At 38.0% G+C, this 21,860-nt stretch overlaps 4 protein-coding genes across 6 annotated transcripts; 2 read left to right on the top strand and 2 right to left on the bottom strand.

Annotated features, from left to right (window-relative positions):
• The first annotated feature begins 1,232 nt into the window (after positions 1-1,232).
• On the top strand, positions 1,233-6,711 carry arf4a (ADP-ribosylation factor 4a). Its single transcript, XM_027001864.3, has 6 exons — positions 1,233-1,644; positions 2,596-2,676; positions 3,174-3,283; positions 4,418-4,489; positions 5,194-5,319; positions 5,690-6,711. The coding sequence occupies exons 1-6, from the start codon at positions 1,578-1,580 to the stop codon at positions 5,774-5,776; spliced, it is 543 nt and encodes a 180-aa protein (XP_026857665.2). The 5' UTR covers positions 1,233-1,577; the 3' UTR covers positions 5,777-6,711.
• On the bottom strand, positions 5,844-9,395 carry pde12 (phosphodiesterase 12). Its single transcript, XM_027001914.3, has 3 exons — positions 8,098-9,395; positions 7,821-7,899; positions 5,844-7,732 (listed from the first exon to the last, which is right to left on the bottom strand). Exons 1-3 carry the CDS (start codon positions 9,322-9,324, stop codon positions 7,293-7,295), a joined length of 1,746 nt encoding a protein of 581 aa, XP_026857715.2. The 5' UTR covers positions 9,325-9,395; the 3' UTR covers positions 5,844-7,292.
• Positions 9,396-9,619: 224 nt separating this feature from the next.
• atp6ap1la (ATPase H+ transporting accessory protein 1 like a) lies at positions 9,620-18,402 on the bottom strand. Of its 3 annotated transcripts, none has more exons than XM_027001820.3 (7): positions 18,267-18,402; positions 15,650-15,690; positions 15,225-15,313; positions 14,658-14,899; positions 14,354-14,404; positions 14,016-14,259; positions 9,620-12,978 (listed from the first exon to the last, which is right to left on the bottom strand). In XM_027001820.3, exons 1-7 carry the CDS (start codon positions 18,365-18,367, stop codon positions 12,742-12,744), a joined length of 1,005 nt encoding a protein of 334 aa, XP_026857621.2. In that variant the 5' UTR covers positions 18,368-18,402; the 3' UTR covers positions 9,620-12,741. The 3 variants fall into 3 exon arrangements, with proteins under 3 accessions (XP_026857621.2, XP_026857622.2, XP_081561964.1); XM_027001821.3 differs by having other exon boundaries at positions 15,225-15,377; positions 18,267-18,389; XM_081705838.1 differs by lacking the exon at positions 18,267-18,402 and adding an exon at positions 17,197-17,282 and having other exon boundaries at positions 15,225-15,377.
• A 1,484-nt stretch (positions 18,403-19,886) lies between these two features.
• rps23 (ribosomal protein S23) lies at positions 19,887-21,165 on the top strand. The gene is made up of 4 exons (XM_027001909.3): positions 19,887-19,994; positions 20,490-20,649; positions 20,731-20,851; positions 20,972-21,165. Exons 1-4 carry the CDS (start codon positions 19,991-19,993, stop codon positions 21,116-21,118), a joined length of 432 nt encoding a protein of 143 aa, XP_026857710.1. The 5' UTR covers positions 19,887-19,990; the 3' UTR covers positions 21,119-21,165.
• The last annotated feature ends 695 nt before the right edge of the window (positions 21,166-21,860 follow it).

A 21,860-nucleotide genomic window follows, 5' to 3' on the forward strand; every position in this document is an offset into this window, starting at 1 on the left:
GGAAAGATTAGAAGAGATAACTCGTATGGAATTAAAGGCAACTTGCTGTAAAGTTATTAATGACAGTTATAAAAGTTATAAAAGACAACTATTTTTTTTCCCCTCTATTCTAGCTGAATGCCCGTAATGTCAGTGAAAATGCACAGAAAACTGGGATTGACGTAGGGAAAAATATGGACTTTTCACCTTTGATTAAAATGGAAAGAGATTTGGTATTTGGATTTAGATTTTTAGCATTTAGATTTAGTATTTAGAGATTTGGTATTTAATATAATTTATTTTGTGAAAGTAATAGTCTTCTCTGCATTTTCACTGGTCATATGTTTTCATAGTCTTGTGTAATCTGGAAATACTGTCATATTCTGTTACTCATTTTCCTGATTAAATCTTTTTTTAAACTAAATTCATGTTATAGCCTTTTTGCTCACAAAATAATTACTTCCATCTCTTAAAACTAATTTTCATGTCTCAAGACAGAGACAATGTCCACTCATAAGCCTTAAGGTGTCTTTAGACATCTTGGTATAAGAAACTGCCTCAGGACATCCTGTCTAATCCTATCAAGACATCTTAAAACAGTGATAGCTGGGTGTGTAGAGGTATCTTTAGGGTGACTCTGATATTCTGAAACCAATTAATCATCATAATTCATAGATGGCTGTTCTGATTTTCAGATATATTTCTGAGCATATGTCTAGCTGACCTCTAAGATTTAAAATAGTGCCTTGATCTCTCTCTTTTCCTCACTCAAAATGTTAAAATATGAATGTGCTAAAACACTATTCTAACAAGTGTCCCTGTCAACATACAAGTCAAAGGCAGAGATGTTCATAAATACAGAGCAGATGACAGTGGAAGAACGAACAGTCAGTAATTTCTTAGGAAATTGTCATTACTTGACAAGAGAACGAAACACAAAGCATGTAAAATGAGGGTGCAATATCACCATAGAGATTTGCAGAAAGGAGACATAATGTAACCCTCCGAGATCACAGCTTTGGGACAAACAAAACAATTTTAAATTATATTCCAAGGGAGGTATGAATATTGTCAAGTTTTCAGACCAGCCTACTACTCCAGTCTATTTTGCTCAAACAAACAGACCAAAAAAAGCATTACTATGGCTCACTGATGATGATTTCCTAAGGCACTGAGCACTGGGATATCCTTTGTTATAAGACAGTTTATTTCACAGCGCTTGTGATGTGGCACGTGTGACGTAATTTCGGCCGCAGTAGAATCGTCCCTGGTGGAGGCGACGTGGTAGCTGTTAGCTAGCTGGAGTCCCATTCAGCTCTGTTTGTTTACTGTTAAAACACTCGTCTTGACTGGATTATTCAAGAAATTAAATTTTTAGTGAAAAACTGAAACCTTACTTTTACGGGGAAGTGCAGACTTTTCAAGCCACCAGACCGCATAGTTTCACCCTCCACCCAACTGTTTCAGCTAACACCTCTCGGACCTCCACAGTCTTTGATGTTGCTGTTGCTAACGAGCCACCTAGGTTAGCTTGTTAGCCGTCTGCTGTTTATTCATTAGTAACTTTTACCTAATTACGACGCTGGAAGAAAGATAAGATGGGGCTAACCATTTCAAGCGTCTTTTCTCGTCTTTTTGGGAAGAAGCAAATGAGAATTCTTATGGGTAAGTAGAAACCAAATCTCCGCATTCAAATGCAAGTTCCAGTCGGCTTTTGTTTTGCAAGTAACGTTAACGTTAGTGAACCGGCTAGTAACCTACCTAGCTAGCCGTCTCCCCTATATAAGTGTTGGTTATCTAACGTTAGCGGTCTAACGGTAGTTTGCCAGCAAATTATTATCTAGCTAGACCGGTTAGCTTAGTTAGGTGAGGTTAGCTAGCCATCTAGCTACCTACGAACTGCTTTCAGCAATTAGCGTTAGTTAGCTTAGTTAAGAACTTAAATTATCGGATCGTTTGATTTACAAGTGAGTTCAAGTTCAAGTTCGGTTTATTCGTCACATACATAGTCATACACAGTATAACACGCAGTGAAATGGTGGAGAGTGCTCTGTCCAAACTGAGGAAGAGAACCAGGGGTGCATAGAGAAAAAGATATATATACAGATAAATATATATATTCTATGTATGTACAAAAATATATTAACAATGTATGTGCAATATATGTATATTATGATTATATACACAATGTACAATGTATATGGTTGGGTATATATGGTTGGGTAAAAGATATATATATATATACAGATAAATATATATATTCTATGTATGTACAAAAATATATTAACAATGTATGTACAATATATGTATATTATGATTATATACACAATGTACAATGTATATGGTTGGGTATATATGGTTGGGTGTATATGTAAGTGAGTGTTTTATCCTAGTTAGCATTATAGTTATGAGTCGTTGTGGCTTGTTATATTTCGAGTTTCTGGTGATTGAAATAAGGTACATACGATATCTTAGTAGTTTGCATAAGTTCCACTTAATATAATAGTATTTTTATGGATTTTCTGTGGTCTCCCCCGGACTGGGAGCTTAAAAAAAAACCCAATAAACTTTTTCTCAGTTGTAGCTGAGCTAAATATTCTTTTCTTTTTCTTGCAGTTGGCCTTGATGCAGCTGGGAAAACTACAATCCTTTACAAACTTAAACTTGGAGAAATAGTTACAACAATCCCAACTATAGGTTTGTTACAGTGTAGAACATAACCCAATGTTAAAATAATTACGCTAAATGTTAACTTAATATGTAAATATATTTCAGCACCTATGATCACATTTCAGCTAACCAGTAAGCGCAACAGTAGCTTTTTAGCAAGATGTTAATGATAAAATACTGATTAATACTGTATTAATTATATTTACTGTATACTACATTAATACTCATTAATGTGGTCATGATTAATGTGACAGTTCCAACCTTAAGTCTGCAACTGCCACGGATTGCAGACCAGTTTCTAGTGCCTCAACAACACAATGTATTAAATATTGTATCCCTACTAAAACTACATGTATTTTTACCAAGCCCTTGTTGAATAAGCAAAGAGCAAGTCCTGGAGTGGGTGTGGTGCTGTTTTAGCAAGTCCTGATGATTGGGAAGCAGTACTTTAAGATTGAAAGGTCATATTTTAACCCGTAACTCTGTGTCTATGTAAACCACAAAACACTTATTTGTTTTTGCAGGCTTTAATGTCGAGACCGTCGAGTACAAGAACATTTGTTTCACTGTTTGGGATGTAGGTGGACAGGATAAAATCAGGCCTCTTTGGAGACACTATTTCCAGAACACACAGGTAACCAGATGCTGTAGTATTCATAAGAGGCTACCATCCATATTTTTTAATTATCAGAATGTTGGCCTTTGCTTTCCTGACATAAAATACTTCGTTATGCAAATTAGACCTCTGTCAAATAAAAACAAAAATCTTGTCTGCTGTGAGCCTCCTAATCAATCAAAGATAATCCAGATGAGTGTTCTGTTTTGATCAATCATCCCCTTTCACACAGTCAAATACATGTAAATAATTTTGGTCAGAAAAAAGCAGGTCAGCGTGTAACCAAGGCTTTACCTTTGTGTTTTTATATAGTGCAAGTCATATCACAGTTAGTGTAGTATTTTTTATCCATATTGTGCAGCCCTATTGCTCTTGTCACATAGAGTTGTTTGACCACAAAAGCAATTATGACTTTTCGCATTCTGAAGCATATCAGATTGTCTTTACTATGACTATGGGATCTAGTCATGTCTATTACTATCTCTGAATGTGGTTTTCCATTGAAAAAAAAAAACACGGAAAACCCAGTGGAAGGCTTGTATTTGTTTGTTGTTTTTTGTTGTTGTTTTGTTTTTCTTTCCTTTTTTGGTCTACATGCCCATGTATATTGTGTGCTCCCTGATTGTGGTAGGTTAGTAAAACTGGCTGCTGCAGTCAAGTGGAACTTGACTGATGACTGATTAACAGATGCTTGCTGATTATGAACGTGCACAAGTGCGTAAGGGTTAGGATAAAATAAAATGTCGAAGGGGATGTGTGTCAAGCAATGGCTGGCTGTTATCAGTGTGCCAGGATGTTGGTATTATACCTGGGTGAGGGGCAGTGGTACCGAAATGAGTGATTTTTCACTGCGAGTTATACTGTGACTATGTATGTGACAAATAAACCGAACTTGACTTGCACCGAGTCAGTGGAGATGCCAACCCCAATCCTTTTACATGCTTAAAAAGACCTGGCATGGTATGTCTAGATACTAACAGGTATCGTCCCGTGAATTTGACTTTTCCGGGAAGCGTGAGGGAGAGAACAGCAGCATGTGGGCCAGTAGTGAATATTTTCGTGTTTAACAGTTGGTGTTAATGGCACTGGTCGAAGCCAGGACGTTTGTGTCTTGCAGTTTGGTGGTTACCAATGTGTGCATGTCCGTTGTAGGGTCTCATCTTTGTGGTAGACAGCAATGATCGTGAGCGTGCACAGGAAGCTGCTGAGGAGCTGCAGAAGATGGTTAGTGCTACACCTCAGTCTCCATATAACAAAACTCATAGTTTATACTGTGGCTTGTAAAATGCTATACTCCTCCACACGTGTGTTAATAACTTTCCAGTATGCTGCACACTTTCAAAGAAAGTTTTCAAATTTTAATCTTTTGAAATGTTTTAGATCACTGTTCGAACACATGCATGTGTGAATTTTCATCTGAATTCTTAAATGCAAACTTAGATTACCCACCTCTTAATGTTTAATGACCCATGTATATTATGGTTGAGGAATTTAAAAAGAGAATTTCTCATGCACAGCAGCCATTTAGTTTGAGTATCTTGCAAAGTGTGTTGACTGTTTATAATTCCTGTCTCTCTTGTGGTATGATCAAAGCTTTTATTTTACATTCAATTATTACATCTTGGACATAATGCAGTTACTAAAACACTACTAATATGGAGTGTATATGCATATTGGATATGTTAAAAGTGAGAAAAGTGCTCCTGTAGCTCACCTGGTAGAGCGTGGTGCTAATAACACCAGGGCAATGGATTCAGTCCCCAGGGAGCATGCCTAAACTGTCATACTGATAAATATGTAAATGTATCTGGATTAAAGCATCTGCCAAATGCTGAAAATATAAATGTAAGATGGGGGTGGAGGGATCCAAGTTGCATTTTCTGCTGTTGTCTGTTGTGTGGATGTAATTAAATGTTTGTCTTGTACAGCTTCAAGAGGATGAGCTGAGAGATGCAGTACTGCTGGTGTTTGCAAATAAGCAAGACTTGCCCAATGCCATGCCCATCAGTGAAATGACAGATAAGCTTGGCTTGCAGGCGCTTAGGAGCAGAACTGTAAGTACACTTAAGAACTGTAAGGGAGTCCTCAGCAGAGTAACCTGTGTATTTCTTGAAGCATAAGTTTTATATATTACAGTGCCTGGTTCTAATTTTCATAAACACTCTGGCTATAATATTAAGATTTGGCTTGAAGAAAAACCAAATTTGTACGAAACAAAGTTTATGTATCCATTCTACCTATAAATTTGCATAGCTGTTATAGGTTCTTTTTATGGCGCAGGAGATATGGAAGTGTCGTGGTTGACTCCCTGATGAAGTGCAGCCTATGCTTATGTGTGAACATGTGTTTAAAGTGTACAGGAATATATAACCAATTTTGAAATTCCCTTCTCTCCCCCCCCCCCCCCCAACCCCACTCCAACAGTGGTATGTTCAGGCTACATGTGCCACTCAAGGAACAGGTCTGTATGAAGGACTTGATTGGCTTTCCGAGCAACTCTCCAAACGCTAAACTGCAATGGTTAATAGTACCAGAGGTGGATTTTAACAGAGGACATGATGATCAGAATGGACAGAGACAGGGGAAATGACACACTTTAATAGAGTTGATTACCAAATTTGACATTGAATCAACTTGTAACAACCTCCCCCTCCCTTCCCAGAACAGGTTGGCCATCTTGGAATTCCATTTTAATTTCTATAAGGCTTGTGGAATTGTGCCTATTTTATATTGGAATATGTTGGGGGATTATAAAAAGCATACTTGTAAGATGGCTCAGAGATCATTGTTATAGTTGAAGGGAAGGGGTACACACAAGCGTAATTATGGTGGTGAACTTTTCCTTAGGCTTTGTCTAAGCCTTTTTTTTTTCTTTCTTTTTTTTTTAAAGATGGGAACATTTATATATATTTTGCTTTGAAAAGACATTCCATTTATTTTTGTCTTTTTTAGTTGGCATGCATTTTAATCTGTGTATTACACTTTGTTTTTTTTTTTGAAGAAAAAAAGACATCAAATAGGCATAGTGATTTTGAGAACAGAAGGCACAGTGAGCTCTGGTTAGACAGACAATTGAGTTGCTCTGATCAGTTTTTATGTATCTGAACAACTGTGAATGTGGCTCAAGCCAACTTGTGCCTAGATTCTAGGGGGGGGAAATGACAGCATATTGATCTTCATAAAATCTCAGAGAACACCTTTGTAGTTATCATTACCCTGACATCAAACAGTAACTTGAATTGTTATACATGCATTAGGGAAGGTGGTCCCAGTTGGATTTTTGTTCCCCCCAACCTTCAGAACAATCAGCTATGTGGGAAAATAAGATTTGACTGCTTAACTTACCCTTAATAATTTAATTGCTTAGTGCTAAATTCACTGAACTTGCCTGACATGGCCAATCTTTGTGCAAGAAAAAGTCTGTTTACTATTGCCTTAAAATATGCTTATTCTTGCTCTGCTAATGTATTTTTGGGTGACAGGATTTACTTGAACTGAGGACAAAGTCAAATGCTACAACTTTAGTAGATGGTAAGGAAAGCGCCTTGATACTCCAGTTGTTGGCATTTGCAATCCTATGGATCAGTTTTCATTTTTACATTAACCCATCTAAAATTCTTAATAAAGACAAAAAAATGTGATCTAAGGATTTTTAACTTATCTTGAGAAAATGAGATGTATAGTGATGGACTGCTGTTGCAAAAACTTAACTCATTTTTACCATATGATATACTTTGTGGCTAGAGCATGTAAACAAACAGCAAATGCAACATTTAAATAATCTTTTTCAAAGGCATATGGCTTTTATCATTGCATTCCTTTTGCCCAAGCATTTCCAAAATGTTTTTATATGACAAAGTGTACATGTTCAACCACTGAACTAATGCAATTATTTAAACAGCCACCGTGTCAGAAATCCACATAAATGAATGAGATATTGGTTTACGGTGTAAAATGTACACTCCATATCAGTTTCAACCTAGATAACTCCCAAAACCAAAACCAAAGCCAAGCTTGATACATAACCTCATTTCCATTTGAGGTCACACACTAAAGCTATGTGGTCAGATGGGTGAGAGACACTTGGAAGCGCTTGGTAAGTGGTGACCTCTTGGTGACTGGGCATAGGAATAACCTGTTCCACCAGCAAAGCCTGTGAGTCTATGTAAATGTAGTCTAGGCAACCATGGAAGCCGCCAACATAGTTAGTGTAGGCTGGCTCTCCACATGCACTAGTCAGTTGAAAGGGACTGCGAAGCTCCATTTGGACCAGTTCCTCAGGCCCATTGGACATCCAGTCACTGTGGTTCTCCGATACTGAACCCTGGCAGAGCAGCTGGAAGAGCCCAGAGGATGGTGTGCTGTTGAAGTCACCACAGAATATCAGAGTCCCAGAGTGGTGATCTGCAATTAATCTCTTCAGATGCTCAAGGGCCACACCCATCTGAATTAATCGGACATTTCCCCCTTTTGACAAAAAAAAAAGTATAGCTTGTTAATAACAGTGTAACTTTAGGACATTAAATAATAGGTTTGACCATCCAAACTAAATTACCTTTGGGATGCCAATAGAGATGTGTGTTCCCAACACACAGTGTCTTTGATGGATCACTTACTGACTGAAGCACAGTAACCTTACAATAAATAAGTACATTGGTAAACATCAGTTATGAGCAGCAATACTGACATGTAGTTCTAAAAATTACCAAGTCCTACAGGAATTATGATAGTGTGAGCCTGGCCCTCTAAAATCAGGTGTAAAACGGCCCCGTTATTCTAGCACTTCCATATTGTTTTGTGGCTGGTTACAACACATTTAGACTTCTTAATACCTGCAAAGTTGTTGACCTTTGTAGAACCTTCTCTTTCAAGGTGGAATTTGTAGATACTTTTTCTAGTAGCACACTATGTAAAGCATCCGTTGTCAAGGCCTCGCTCAGCATTACATCATGTTGAGAAAGGAATTTAAACTTGGATCTCCTGTAAAAAGTAGCCAATCCTTCATGTTGCTTCTCTTTAATCCTGAAGCAACCATCCATGCCAAATGCATCAAGAGCAGGTAATAGGCTGTCACTGAAAGCTCCTTTGTCTACCTCCTGAAGACAGATGATGTCAGCATTGTATCCAGAAAGCTCTTTCTTTATTAGGTTTTGTCGATAATCAAGTCCCAATGCATATGGAGCACAGTAGGGATACAGCACTGTTTTTGAAAGTTCAGTCTGTGCATAGATGTCAGCTAAAATGTTGTAAGATACAACCCTCACTGTTAAGTCATCGGTGACTTTCTTAGTGTACATGTGTCTGTTGTCAAAAGTGCACACCCCTGGACCAGCCTCAACTGTACCTGTAGACACCAGTTCCTTAGTCGCCCCGTATTTAGATTCGTTCCCAGGTGTGCATTTCAGCTTTAGCCTCAGACCAATGTCCAAATTTGACGGTATAAATACACGCTCACTGCCTGCCTCTACCCAGCAGTCCTCTTGTCCAGACGAATGTGCGTTGGAAAAACTTTCCTTATACCATTTAAATACGCAGTCTTTTAAATGTCCGAATTCTATTTCAAATTTTGGGCAAACCGGAAAGCCAGCAAGAAGAGATGCGGGTAATTCGGCCGTGGTGAAAGTTGGAGGATTCCGTTCAATCTTGTACTTTGTGTCTCCAACATGCAGCACGGCTCCATCCTGCCATGCATCGGAGTTCATCGAGTCTTCAGCCACGAAGTCCCCATTAAAATAAAGACGCACGACTGGCTCTTCCGTGGTAGTGTCGGTGGTTTTATTTTTCTTTGACTTCTTCCCTTTGGTCTGTGCCTTAATAATATTGTTGGATATTCGTGCTAATGCTTTTCCGAGCTCTTCAGTCTGGTCCCTCAGAATGTGTTTGTGGCTACCGTCAAGAGTGAAAGAAATTGTGAGCTTGGACTCCCATGGCACACATCTCACAACCGCGCGTTCCATTCTATTATAAATTCGGCAAATAAATATATTATTTCGTACAAATGCTGAGGAAAACAACATACAACGCAAAAACGATCTAGACAGAAATGCGTGCCTGAACATAAGGGCTTGACAAGTAACACCACGAAAGAGAAGGCGAACATGCAAGCAGAACAAGCTACCGGAAGCTTTCTTTGTCGTTTGCGTCAACGTAGTTAGTTATACGTAGCTCGGGTATATAAACGTGGCACATATTAGAAATCTGCAGATTCGACATTTTTTTTCCCCTTCCTCTAAAAACAAGACTTAAATATTTTTTCTTTGCCATATCACAAACCACACTCGAGTGTCTCTTGTCAAAGAAGAAGGAGCAGTTTAATATTTTATTTACCTAGCAAAGACTTAATGTATCGCTCTCAGATGCATAAGGCTTCGCCGCAAGGTGGCAAAGTTTCTTCTTGGTGAAAGGGCATTCAAGGTCTTCTGATCTGACAGTGCGTGCTGCGAAGTTTCTTGTCAGATAAGAGCCTAGTCAAATGTTATTAAGTTATAATGCGTTTAAATTCGTATTCAGGTTGCCGTAAATGGCGAAAGTGGATCAAGTTACTAGCTACTCAGGTATTGACGAAAGGCTCAAATTAAATAATACCAACACTGAAAACAATATTCAAGCAAAATTGCTGTCCTGAATGTGCTGCTGGTTTTATTTAATTCAACAGAGGGGACATTAATTAACATCAATACACCATAGCCTATTTCATATATGTATAAATGAAAAAAAAAAGAATATAGGCTATTTCCTCATTCCGTATATAATGATTATTTGAAGTATACATTATACAATGCTAACCATCAGGTTGTGGTATTGAAATGGTCCTAGCCACTGACATGCTGTATGTTATAAATCGATGTTGCCTCCTTTGTGCTTGAATTGCTATAGTTATAATTCAAATAGTTAATATGTTGAGACCGATATCCACCTCACAGTTGAAGGCTCAGATCAGAAGCATACACATAATTTAAAAAATAAGAAATTACAAAACCAGAGTAAATGTACAATTTACACACACAAAAAAAAAAGTGATAACAACAATATTTAAAAACACATCTCCCAAAAGAGTATGATGTGTGTGTAATGAATAAAATAGCCTATATCAACTTCTGCAAATCCTTGAAAGGAAGATATGGTATTTGGATACACTTTGGGTCCCATTACATACTGCATAGAATACATTACTTGATGTATGTTACTGATACAGTGGTGTAGGTTTCATTTCAACTTGGGGGGCATTCCTCTCACCCCGTAAAACATTATATGAGTAGTGTGAGCAGGAATTATTGGGGGGCCACTTCACGCCTGTGCCTCCCCCAAACAAAAACAAAAGCAAAAACCTACACCTATGTACTGATATATAAGCATCTGTTTATATTTTATTTAAGAGAGAGTATATTTTGTTATAGAAAAAAAAAATTAAACACTGGGAAGTTTAGGTATTGTATTTCCATATTTTCAGTGTTTAACACAACACAGATCATAATTCTTAATAGTATAGCATAATGCTTTATACAAAGTTTGTAAATAAAGTGTCCACATTTTAATTAACCTGGTCCTCACCAGAAGGTTATGTGCTTAGACATACAATACTATGGAAAATGTTTGCCCCCTTTCTGAATTCCTGAATTTGTGCACAATGTTCACATCATATTTTGACTAATTTTATAGTTGATTGGAGCAGTATATAAATATAGAGTCTGGCAGGAAAATCAACACAAAGGTTTAGTGTTCAACCAAATATAATCAATTAGTAATCAGTAACTAGTGTAAATGCTTCAGTTAATGACCTGCCTTGATATGGACTGGCCCTATCCAATCAAAAGCTACATTCAGGCCTTTAGATCAGAGTGAACATGGCAGAATACAGGTTCTCCAGTCACACACATCATTGCACAGATAAGGGAGATTCCTGAAGACATCTGGAGAAAGGTTGTGGACACCAATCAGTTTAAAAAAAGATACCAAGGCATTTCTAAGATTCTAGGCATCCACCAAACTACAATCAGAGTCATACTGTTCAAATAAAAGAAAGTTTAGAACAGTAGTATATCTACGACTATGGGTACCCAGAGTGTAATCTAACGCATGAAATCATCCAGGAAGTGACCAAAAATCAAAGAACAACATAGAAATTGTCACGTCTCTAAATTGTCATGCCTCTCAGCTAAGATCAGTGTTCAAAATTCAACCATCAGAAAACACTGGGCAAGAATGGGAACAGCACAGTGGAAACCATTGCTAGTCATGAGGAATATAAATGCTCATCTCAAATTTGCCAAGAAACCAGATGATCTTGGGAACATCTAGGAGAGTTCTGGAGCAATGTGTTATGGACAAATTAATCTCTAGTGAGGTTTTTTTGGATGACATGGACCCCATTATGTCTAGTGAAAAGCCAACACTCCTTTTCAAAGTGACTTCATACCATCTGTGAATTATGGTGGTAGTGAGGTGGCTTGGGGATGCTTTGCTACGTCAGGACTTGGATACCTTGCAGGAACTATGCCATTACAGGAACTATGCCATTACTGGAACTATGAATCCTGCTCTCTATCAGAGAATTCTTCAAAAGAATGTCAGGTCATCTGTCCATGAGCTGTAGCTGAAGCCAGGATGGGTCATGCAACATGACAATGATCCAAAACACACAAGCACGTCTACCTGCCAATAGTTAAATACAAATTGAAATGTAGGTCAAAGTTGAGATCCAAAAGCTATTGAAATGTAGTGGCAAGACCCGAATTGCACAATTTGTGCTCGTAAGCCTACAAATGTAACTGGGCTGAAGCAGTTCTCCATGGAGGAGTGGGCCACAGTTCTTTCATGACATTGTGAAACACTAATTACCGACTACAGAAACTTATGGTTGCTATTAAGGGGCTATTAAAAGTAAGGGTGTAATCACCTTTTCACAAAGGGGAATTGTGTGTTGAATATAATTTCTTAATAAATACATAAACTATGTAATGTGTTTTTGGCTCCCTCAGGGTTCTTTTTGTGCATTATTAGGTCTTGGTTTCAGCTTGGATGTCATTCAGTGTTTGAAATGTGCACAAAGTCAGGAATTCAGAGAGGGAGCAAACACTTTGTCATGGCTCTGCATAATACAAATTCAAGATACACCAGATATTGTGCTAATTTGAATTTCATTCAAAAATCTGAAGTTTTTTTTCAGACACCGAACACTTGCAAAGCCACTGGTGGAAATATTTTCAGTAAATGCTGGCAGATGTGAATCCCAACATCTCCCAGTCCACTGCAACATCCGAGCCTGTAAAAATCTCATTGCGATCTGCTTTGGCCTCTCACTGTCCCACCACTGTCCTACGACAGTAGTAGCACAGTCAAGCGCAAAAATCTGCAAAAGAGGTTCCTTGATCCTCCCATTGCTGGCTCAGAGTGTACAGGCTTTGGTGCTTTGCCCAGGTTTTCCACCTCTATGCTGGGACGATGGCAGGGGAGAAACTTGGGTGGATCCCAAAGGCCTAAAGGTTGTTCTTCTCTGTGCAATCGGCCTCCGTGCTCCGGGGGAAGTAGACAGTGGTCTTGTGCTCCTCGTAGCGGTCGATGTGCTTGAGGTGGACCACCATGTGCAGGGCGTAGGCAAGAACAAGCAGCAAGATCAGCGAGGTGATGAGGCCCATGAGGATGGCAGGGGTGAAGAAAGTGCCACAGTCACTGGCCACAGAGAACTTGTTGGACTGGACATTGAATGCTTGAATCTGGGAAGGGGAATGGAGCAATAATGGGTATAAAGGAATTCCAGCAGCGATGGCATTCTTCATATTTAATAAAGTCAGGCAGAAATGAGTTTTGTAACACTACTAAAGTACAACCGTGTGCTGTAAAACCTACTGTAGAACAATAACAATAAGATTCATTCATGTAGCACTTTGTATCAAATAAAAATTCAAGATAAAAAAAACATAAAATATAAAGCAAATACAAGAGCAACCCCCCCCCCCCCCATATTAAGGTTCAATAAAATATAAGATGTAAATCAAATAATAAAATACAGCTGGAGAAAATAAAGAAGAGAAGTCACAGGTTAATTAAAGCTAATCTTTTAAGATTCTTAACCTTCACCTTAAAAGTGCCTAGATCATCAAGATCCCTTAGGTCACTATGAAGTGAATCCCACAGCCATTGTAGGTAAAGGATAGCTCTCTTTAATCAAGCAAGTTCTCTTGCGGGAACTTACCTAATGATCAGTTCTTTCAGGTACAATGGGGAAAGACCATAAAAGCAATTGAAGGTCTTTAAAAGTATTTTACAACTAATTTTTAAAGACACAGGGAGCAGGTTCAGCTGTGTGAGAACCAGAGAAGATTTTTCCTCCTTATTCCCAAGTACATCAATATTTTTGTTGCAGCATTTTGCACTTTCTGAAAGCTAAAATTGGACTGAAAGTGGGAAAAGTAAGCTTTCACTTACAGATCAATTGAAATTCCCAATGCAATTCAAGGAATGCTTTCCACATTTCCTTGCATTTTTGCTTTGTTCTTAATCCATCATTGCATTATATAAATCATGTATAGTAAATATTTTATCGTATTATTTTCCACAAATTTCCAAACAGCTCCAGAAAAGTCCTCAGTTGAATAGTCCAGATATAAAAGCATTTCACATTCGTTTATTACATATTTACTGTTTATTACATTAGTAAGCTAGACTTATTCCCATTACCTGACTTCTATAAAGTCAATACTGACACATGTGCTAAGCCACTGCATCTTCATGAACAATGATACATGCTTACCTGGAAGTCTGTGAATGTTATATGCCAGTTTGCTGAGCTGTCAGTATTGGAGCTGGGCACTAGCAGCGTGTCGTATTTCTGGAGGCTGCTGACATGTTGGCAATGGTAGGAGTTGGTGGAAGGAGCATAGACAACAGAGGCGTTGAACGTAGCCTCATGCGTCCAGTTGTAATGGATGTGAACGCTGTCTAGCATGAACCAGTTCTGTCCTGCTGACTCATAGAAAGTGTTGGACAACTGCAATCTGCGTGAAACACGGTATCCAGAATGTTCTTTCCTTCATGTGAAGTAAATGTGTCAGAGTGGAGGAGGGGGGAAAAAATAAAGTATGTACTGACCTGATGGAAAGTCCTCTGAGGTCGTCCACATCTCCAAACCGTAGATTAAGTCTAAAGAGAAATGGGAGCATGTTAACAATTATGTTTGTAGCCCCTGATTTGCATTCTTGTAGTAATCTCCATCATATGGAATTTCTCATTAAAATTGTGAACTTATGGGAAATAATTAATTAAAATCATCTGGGTATGTAAAATTTTAGTTTACCATCACATAAAATGCCAGTAACTCATTAGAATTTAAGTGTTTCATTACATTTTTTAAGAAATCAGTCTCATTGTTCTTAGAAAAACACACTGAACATACGTGGCCTTGTCTTTGCTGCAGAATGAACCTTTGGTGTCCACTGTTGCATCAGGACCAAAAGCTCGCTCAGTAAGATCCACTAAAGTATGGTTCCTGTACCTGATGGCCAGCTTCCTGGCCCTAAAAAGGATGCAGGTTTTGCCATTGTAAACTACATTCAGAGGAGAGTAGGGCATGATTCCTGCATACTGCAGCAAATTTCGCCTGCTCCTCGGAGCAGATTCTGGCTCCCATTCATGTGCCTGAAAGACACAAGGGGATTAGGTGCATATATGTTCGCTTATTAAATACAGGAAAAAGGTTGCCATCTTGGAGGATTATACAAGCAATGTCTTAGAATTTAATCGGTGGAGGGTTCTGTACACGCATATTGTTCACTAAAGGTACAGCACTTTGCACTACATCAGGCAAAAAGAAGAGGGAATTTCTGATTAAAAATAGCACAATTCCTTTAATGTCTTCCCCGAGGCTTGACCCGGGTCTGGGGTTAGACTCGTCTGGCATGGGGGAGATAGCCACACTCTGCGGCCTGCCCAAGGTCACTCTGGAGCGACTGCAGAGCCTCACCTGCAGGGGTGGTCTGATCTGCTCCTCAGCACCGAATGGTGAGCTCATCTCCCCATACAAGGCACTCTGACTCTTGCCAGCAGCTCCATCTGTGAATCGAATGGACTCGAAATAAAAGCGGTTTTTGGCAGCCTCATCCAAGATAATGACATTCTGCTGAATAAAGATGACAACTGGCATGTATGCATTGTTGGTATGATTTAAATGAAAATTAATCAAAATAAACACATTGCCTACACATTAGATGTTTTTAATGGTAGTTTACAGTACAGAGTCATGTATTCACATTCATTTATATATTGCATATGTCCGTGCACAAGAACATGGTATCAGATGCTATTTTAAAGTGCTGTTGTCAAATAAAATGAATATGTACGAATGGATCAAAAACAGACCAGATTTCAACAATTCTCAAAATAACTTACTTTCACTAACTCTGCTGTCTGTGGATAGTGGATCATTTGAACTGTAGAAGAGAACATGGAAAGTGGTTAAATATGTTTATTTTAACATCCTTCAACTTGAGGATCATAAAATATAGAATAAATGAACAGCTAAATGCATTTCAGTCACTCAGATCCAGTATTTGAAGGAATCCATAAACAATTTGTAATTTGCTTCCAAACTCAAACAAGAGTTCTCCCACTGTGTCTAAAACAGGTAGCTTTCAGGATTGATCATCATAAACAAATGAAATAAACATTTCTGGCTTTTTTGGGGAGTTAGGAGTTGGAGGGGGAGTTAGCGAGGATCAAGCAGTAAAGACCATCTCAGGCAAATGTGAAGTTATGACAAAATGGCAGGTCTCAGGCACGGATAGCTCAGCATTTAAGGTACTGGTACAGTAATCAGAAGGTTGCTGGTTCAAGCTCTACCATTGCCAAGGCCCTTATCCCTTAATTGCTCAAATTGTACTTAGTCACAATTGTAAGTTGCTTGGGATAAAAGCTTATTCTAAATGCTGTAAACTGAAATGTCTTTTGCAGGTTAAGTCCAGAGAGTAAAGAACGACCAAGCAGAGCCACTAGGACAGTTTCTAATGAGGAAGTAAGCTGCTTGTTGAACTAGTCCAGATTCTTTTCCATCCCTCACAATAAAATATATATGGGTACCGATATCTGGATTATTTTCTTCCATGAGTATATTAGAGTGAAATCCCCAGCTATGATACCTAAGGCACAGCACAACAATGTGAAATATTTGGAATTAAAATATTGATTAAACAAAAAAAAAAAGAAATGATTAAACAAAAAAGGGCCTTGACAAACCCGTCCTTTCTGGCCGAACTGTATGGGATATGGCTACTCTGCGATTATGTAATTGTGCAATTATAGAATCGGTGGAACCATTTGAACAATTTCGCTCGTTCACCTCGCGATTTGGTGCGCGATGGAAGATGTTAGAGCGCGAATCTGTGAAGTTGCGTCTACATACACCACCGGTAGTGCGGCTTCTCGCGCTATAACATCTCAGAATATATATTTTAAAGTCGCCATAATCTAAACTTACATCTGTTAAAGTTTCAGATAGGAAGACGTACACTGTCACTTGTGTTTAACTCCACTTTAAAACGGATCCAACCACTGAGTAGATGTTGACAAGTACGCACACTTGCCTGGAAGCCTAGTGGAAAACGGCATTTCTTTTTATATAGGTCTATTTACACAATGCACTCTTAATAGAAGTCTAACTACTAATTATTACTACTAAGTATAAATATGACTCTGAATATTTGAACAGTACTGATGTCATAGGCGCTGGATAATAAAGCTTATATTTATCATTACAGTAATTTTTAATAAGTACATTTCGGCATAGTACCATCACGAACGTAAGGTACCATAAAACATGCATGTTACATTTGTTTTTTATAAAACAAAAGCACAGAGAAATTCATATAAATATGCATTGCTATATTACAACATTTTAAATGTTTTGACATAGATTGTCACAGGAGATCAGCGAACGATACCTGACGATAAGCAAGTCTGTAAGAGATTTAACTTGAGGTGGTGGTGCAAATAAAGAATAAAAAGAATTTTAAAATATAAGAAGAAGAAGAAGAAGAAGAAGAAGAAGAAGAAGAAAAGAATAAAAAGAATTTAACTACATTTAATTCAGCTTTGTGCGCCATCTGGTGGATAACGAAAAAACAACCATCTGCCATCTTGTTGAAACATCAGAATTGGTCGCCCTATGGATACTAAGTATATATTAGTATGGTGTCGATGTTGTGACTAATGTTTCAGACAACTCTAGGTATGAGATTATATCTACTATCTATTTTTTTCAAGATGTTTCTACCAAAGTTAGCTAGTGTATCAGGGCTTGTAGGCTATTAAGATGGTGTATCATATAAGGAATGATTGTTATGTTATATCATGATGATTTTAGAATCAAAACAAATTATTGTTGTCCATAAAAATTTGGTAGATAATTGAATAGGCCTACATTAAAAAGTATTCATCATTTTACTCTCATTAATGTTTAAGATTTTTAAAAGACATTATTTTCTTAAAACAGGCGGAAAAATCATTCCTGCTACATTGTTCACCTTAGCAGCCTCGCGCCAACGGCATGTTCCACGCGCCACCTCGCGAGGATTTAAATCTGGACCATATTGTGCACAATTACCTAATTTCCAGATGTGTACCAAATTTTACGAGGGCTCCCACCCGACAAAAATTAGCCCATTCGTGGCCTAGGATAGACTATGGATTGACGCTATAAACTAAAGCATTCAAACTAACAGCCATGGATTTTCTCTTGTGTTTCACTGTCAGAGCGTAGTTCAGTTTCATTGCAGATAGTCTATAATGTGCAACCACAAGAGACAAAGGGTTGTAGCCACCAGGTGTATCAGTTTTAAATGCCAGCTTGCCGCTGAAGACCGATCTGCACGACTGTTGCTATTAAAACTAATCTTGATATTTGTTCATTTTTATCCTATAGCATGTCACAGTGAGACCACCGCTGCATCTTTTCACGCACTTAATGAGGTGTTATCTTGTTAATGGAGTTAATACTGAATCATTTACCTACCTCTTTTCAACAGTCGTATTTACTTGTTCGTAAGACGAGGATATCTGAAAGAAAATAAACGAAAAAATCGCAAAAGACACCGGGCGCCTCTGTGATGCCATGTATACGTTCAGACACGCTCGCCACAGCTGATGACTGCTGCTTCATTATTTGCACCGATAACAGCCGAAACCTCAGCCTAATGATTGGCGTGAGTAACAGCCAATAAACACTCGGGAGCAAATAATATAGATTGACTGCCACACCCTTTCGCAAAACGTGCTGACACTGTGATACACAAACCATAAACACGTATCCACACTCCCCAAAAGATTAACCTATAAACTTATCAAAAGAATGTGTGTTGGTTTATCCCTGTAACTGTTTATTACATCAAAGTAATAATACGCGTTTTGATTCACCTGCTGTTCAGCGGGGAAATTACCTAGATTTGTACTGTATATTGCTCTTTCAGTAGTTGCTTAATCTACTTAATGAGTGTGCGATCTCTGCAGAGAAGATATCCTGCCTAATTTTTAAATAGGATTATGGCAATAATCGCTTGAAAAAATGGCTATTCCTGTCTGAGGATGTATATCAAGAGATGTACCATTGTACCCACGTGTACTACTCCAAAGGAACCAGGCCGTATTGGTGTTTTAGATTTATTATATATCTGTGTAACATATGAGATAATATGAGATTATAACTGATTGAGAAAAAATAGATAATAATTTATTTTATTGTCTAAAAAATAAATAGAAATAGAATCTGTGAAAGAGGATAACTCCTACCTGACCTGAAACTTGATATTAGGCTATTCGTTAGCCTATTTTTAGACCTAAAAAACAACAACATCAACAATTATTATTATTATTATTATTATCATTATTATTATTAGTAGTAGTAGTAGTAGTAGTGTAAATCTATTTAGGCCACTTCTGTACAGTTTCCATATTAATTTTTGTTAATTTTGTTAAGGGAAATATATATCTCCAAAATCTTACTCAATTCAAATGTTTTAAAACTGAGGAAAATTGGCATGTTAAAAATCCTCTTAGCCCCTTAATCATAACTATTTTTTCTTATTGTTCCTCCTTTTCCTTATTATTATTATTATTATTATTATTATTATTATATTATTATTATTATTATTATTGTTGTTGTTATAGTTTTTTATTCATATGATATCATTTTAATGAATTTTCACAGCTTCGATAATAGGCGCAGCATGTAGCGAAATGTATGATTAATGAATATAGTGTAATTTCCATAACAGAATATATTGTAGTATCGGTTATTAGCTCCTTCTTGTGATTTAGGTAGACTTATTTTAGTTAGTAAAGCCTATTACTTTCTGTGATAGCTTTGAGCTACGAGAAGACCCAGAAAAGATCGTAAGATAACGTTTAACTGCGCTCTAGAAAGTATACGTAAGTCAAAGGATCGGCCCAAACATAATTTGTATGATATGCAAAATTATGAAGGTGGAAAAAGAATGTGGAGGAAGACTTTCTCGCCAAACTTTAGTTCCGTTTCTGTAATTCCAAATGTAACACACATCATTAAAAATAGTCAGAATCTCTATTGTTATTCGGAAAAATATGCTGTTTCTACAATTCAGAGGAAACGTATTCTCCTTATGAGCTGGCATTCATGTAGACACCTATGAGGTCTTGAGGGAAGATATTTTCGCAAAGAATTGTGGGTTCTCTCTTTCCTCCCAGGACTCGTATCCATCTAATATGGGTATGCGTTATGCTCGGTTTTAATATGGTTTAAAATGGTCATGTAAGGTGCAGTTTTACACTAATAATCAGATCCTTGCTAAGCGTCTTCTCTTATTCACCAGAATGTGTCCGCAAATCATGTATGCGATACATGGCCAAATAGTTTTATTTATGAGTTCCTGTACGACAACGTGGAGCGCTACCACGCCATATCTTGAGCTCGCTGGCTATGCTAACTAGCTCGGTGATGGGTGGGTTTTCTCTCCCTGCGAGCTGCAAGAAATCTGTTCGTTTGTCTGATAGAGTTATTATAGTTCTCTAACAAAAGAGGTAAATTAGGATTCCGGAATTACGCCATAGTTGGCTAATGACATTATAGATGGCTCGCTAACGAGTATTCCGCTTGCTTGCTAGATGAGTTGGTTGAGGTGGTCATCTGAAGGTGTCTGCGACGCTAATGTATGTCCGTCTATATAATGTATTTTGCTGAGGGGTTTATGCCATGTTTCTTTAGGCAAGTGCCGTGGATTGCGTACCGCCAGAAAGCTGCGGGACCACCGCCGCGAGCAGAAGTGGCACGATAAACAATACAAGAAGGCCCATCTGGGCACAGCTTTGAAGGCCAACCCTTTCGGAGGAGCTTCACACGCAAAGGGAATTGTGCTTGAGAAAGTGTAGGTGTTATGCTTCGTTGTCATTACACACGTTGTGCTTGTATTGGATGTTTAACTAGACTATTCCTGTTACCCTCACAGTGGTGTGGAAGCCAAGCAGCCCAACTCTGCTATTAGGAAGTGCGTCAGGGTTCAGCTCATCAAGAACGGCAAGAAAATAACTGCTTTCGTCCCTAATGACGGTTGCTTGAATTTCATTGAGGTAGATATTGGTCAACATGGTTTTGGAGAGTTCCGTTGTACCTTTTGGCGGGGCAGTTAAATGTGATTAACTGTTGTTTACTTGAGCTCAACAGCACTTTTTGTTTTCTTTATCTGACAGGAGAACGATGAAGTTCTGGTGGCGGGTTTCGGTCGGAAGGGTCATGCTGTGGGTGATATCCCTGGTGTACGATTCAAGGTGGTGAAGGTGGCCAATGTGTCCCTGCTGGCCCTCTACAAAGGCAAGAAGGAGCGACCTAGGTCATAAATGCCATGTGTCCAGTGTAACTCAATAAAATTTTGATCTAACTTGTATCAATAGGCTCTCTTTTGTGACTCTTAAAATCATGTAAATTTAGCAAAATCTTCTGAATTGCAAGTTTGGTTGCACCAAACATTGCATTAATTTTGACAATATTATCAAACTACTTAGGAAAAATTGTGCTTTAATGGTGAGCTTTAAAATTAAGTGCTTAGGTTTCTTATGGCAACTCTCTCCAACTCCATGTGGGTAAAATTACTGAATACTCCCAAGTGCCTTAAAGTTTCTAGTTTACAAATGTTCTGTGCCATAACCTTTGTCAGTGTTTTAATACCTTAGTTTGGTGTTTATTGCAATGAGCTGTTCTAAGGTCTGTTATTAAGAATCTCAGTCTGAGATGTGCAGACCACCAAGTTTCAAGGCCTGTGCTAGTAAAGCAGCTGCTAACATCTGGTAATTGCAGCCTTGAAACAATTGCTTTTTTCTTGTTCTGTGGTTTACTGTTTGCTTAATAACTGAGGAAGACAACCCTTTTCACTTTTAAAAAGTCAGCGGGTAGAATCAATCTCAATGTAAAATGAATTTTCGTATGTAGAAAATAAACCTTAACAGCATGGTCACTTATAGACTATATCTGCGTAAAGACTGAAATAGTTTTTCTTCTGTTAATTTATCGCTGAAATATTTGGCCAATCTTAACTGATCCCATGAAATATTTAGAATGCGTGTTTTTTCCAAGTTAAAGGTG

Source organism: Electrophorus electricus, chromosome 22 (assembly GCF_041902795.1).
Source record: "Electrophorus electricus isolate QZ-2024a chromosome 22, ASM4190279v1, whole genome shotgun sequence".
Lineage (NCBI taxonomy): Eukaryota > Metazoa > Chordata > Actinopteri > Gymnotiformes > Gymnotidae > Electrophorus > Electrophorus electricus.

What these genes read in the sequence shown, in the direction of transcription:
- arf4a (XM_027001864.3), top strand. Translation starts at nt 1,578, where the DNA reads ATGGGGCTAACCATTTCAAGCGTCTTTTCTCGTCTTTTTGGGAAGAAG. An exon ending in ACTATTTCCAGAACACACAG is followed by an intron (nt 3,284 to 4,417) that starts GTAACCAGATGC and finishes TGTCCGTTGTAG; the next exon opens with GGTCTCATCTTTGTGGTAGA. An exon ending in AGGCGCTTAGGAGCAGAACT is followed by an intron (nt 5,320 to 5,689) that starts GTAAGTACACTT and finishes CCACTCCAACAG; the next exon opens with TGGTATGTTCAGGCTACATG.
- pde12 (XM_027001914.3), bottom strand. Translation starts at nt 9,324, where the DNA reads ATGTTCAGGCACGCATTTCTGTCTAGATCGTTTTTGCGTTGTATGTTG. An exon ending in AAAGGTCAACAACTTTGCAG is followed by an intron (nt 7,900 to 8,097) that starts GTATTAAGAAGT and finishes ATTTATTGTAAG; the next exon opens with GTTACTGTGCTTCAGTCAGT. An exon ending in TCTCTATTGGCATCCCAAAG is followed by an intron (nt 7,733 to 7,820) that starts GTAATTTAGTTT and finishes TTTTGTCAAAAG; the next exon opens with GGGGAAATGTCCGATTAATT.
- atp6ap1la (XM_027001820.3), bottom strand. Translation starts at nt 18,367, where the DNA reads ATGGCATCACAGAGGCGCCCGGTGTCTTTTGCGATTTTTTCGTTTATT. An exon ending in TGCAGCAAAGACAAGGCCAC is followed by an intron (nt 14,405 to 14,657) that starts GTATGTTCAGTG and finishes ATTTCTCTTTAG; the next exon opens with ACTTAATCTACGGTTTGGAG. An exon ending in TAACATTCACAGACTTCCAG is followed by an intron (nt 12,979 to 14,015) that starts GTAAGCATGTAT and finishes TCCCCTTCCCAG; the next exon opens with ATTCAAGCATTCAATGTCCA.
- rps23 (XM_027001909.3), top strand. An exon ending in GGAATTGTGCTTGAGAAAGT is followed by an intron (nt 20,650 to 20,730) that starts GTAGGTGTTATG and finishes TTACCCTCACAG; the next exon opens with TGGTGTGGAAGCCAAGCAGC. An exon ending in GTTGCTTGAATTTCATTGAG is followed by an intron (nt 20,852 to 20,971) that starts GTAGATATTGGT and finishes TTTATCTGACAG; the next exon opens with GAGAACGATGAAGTTCTGGT.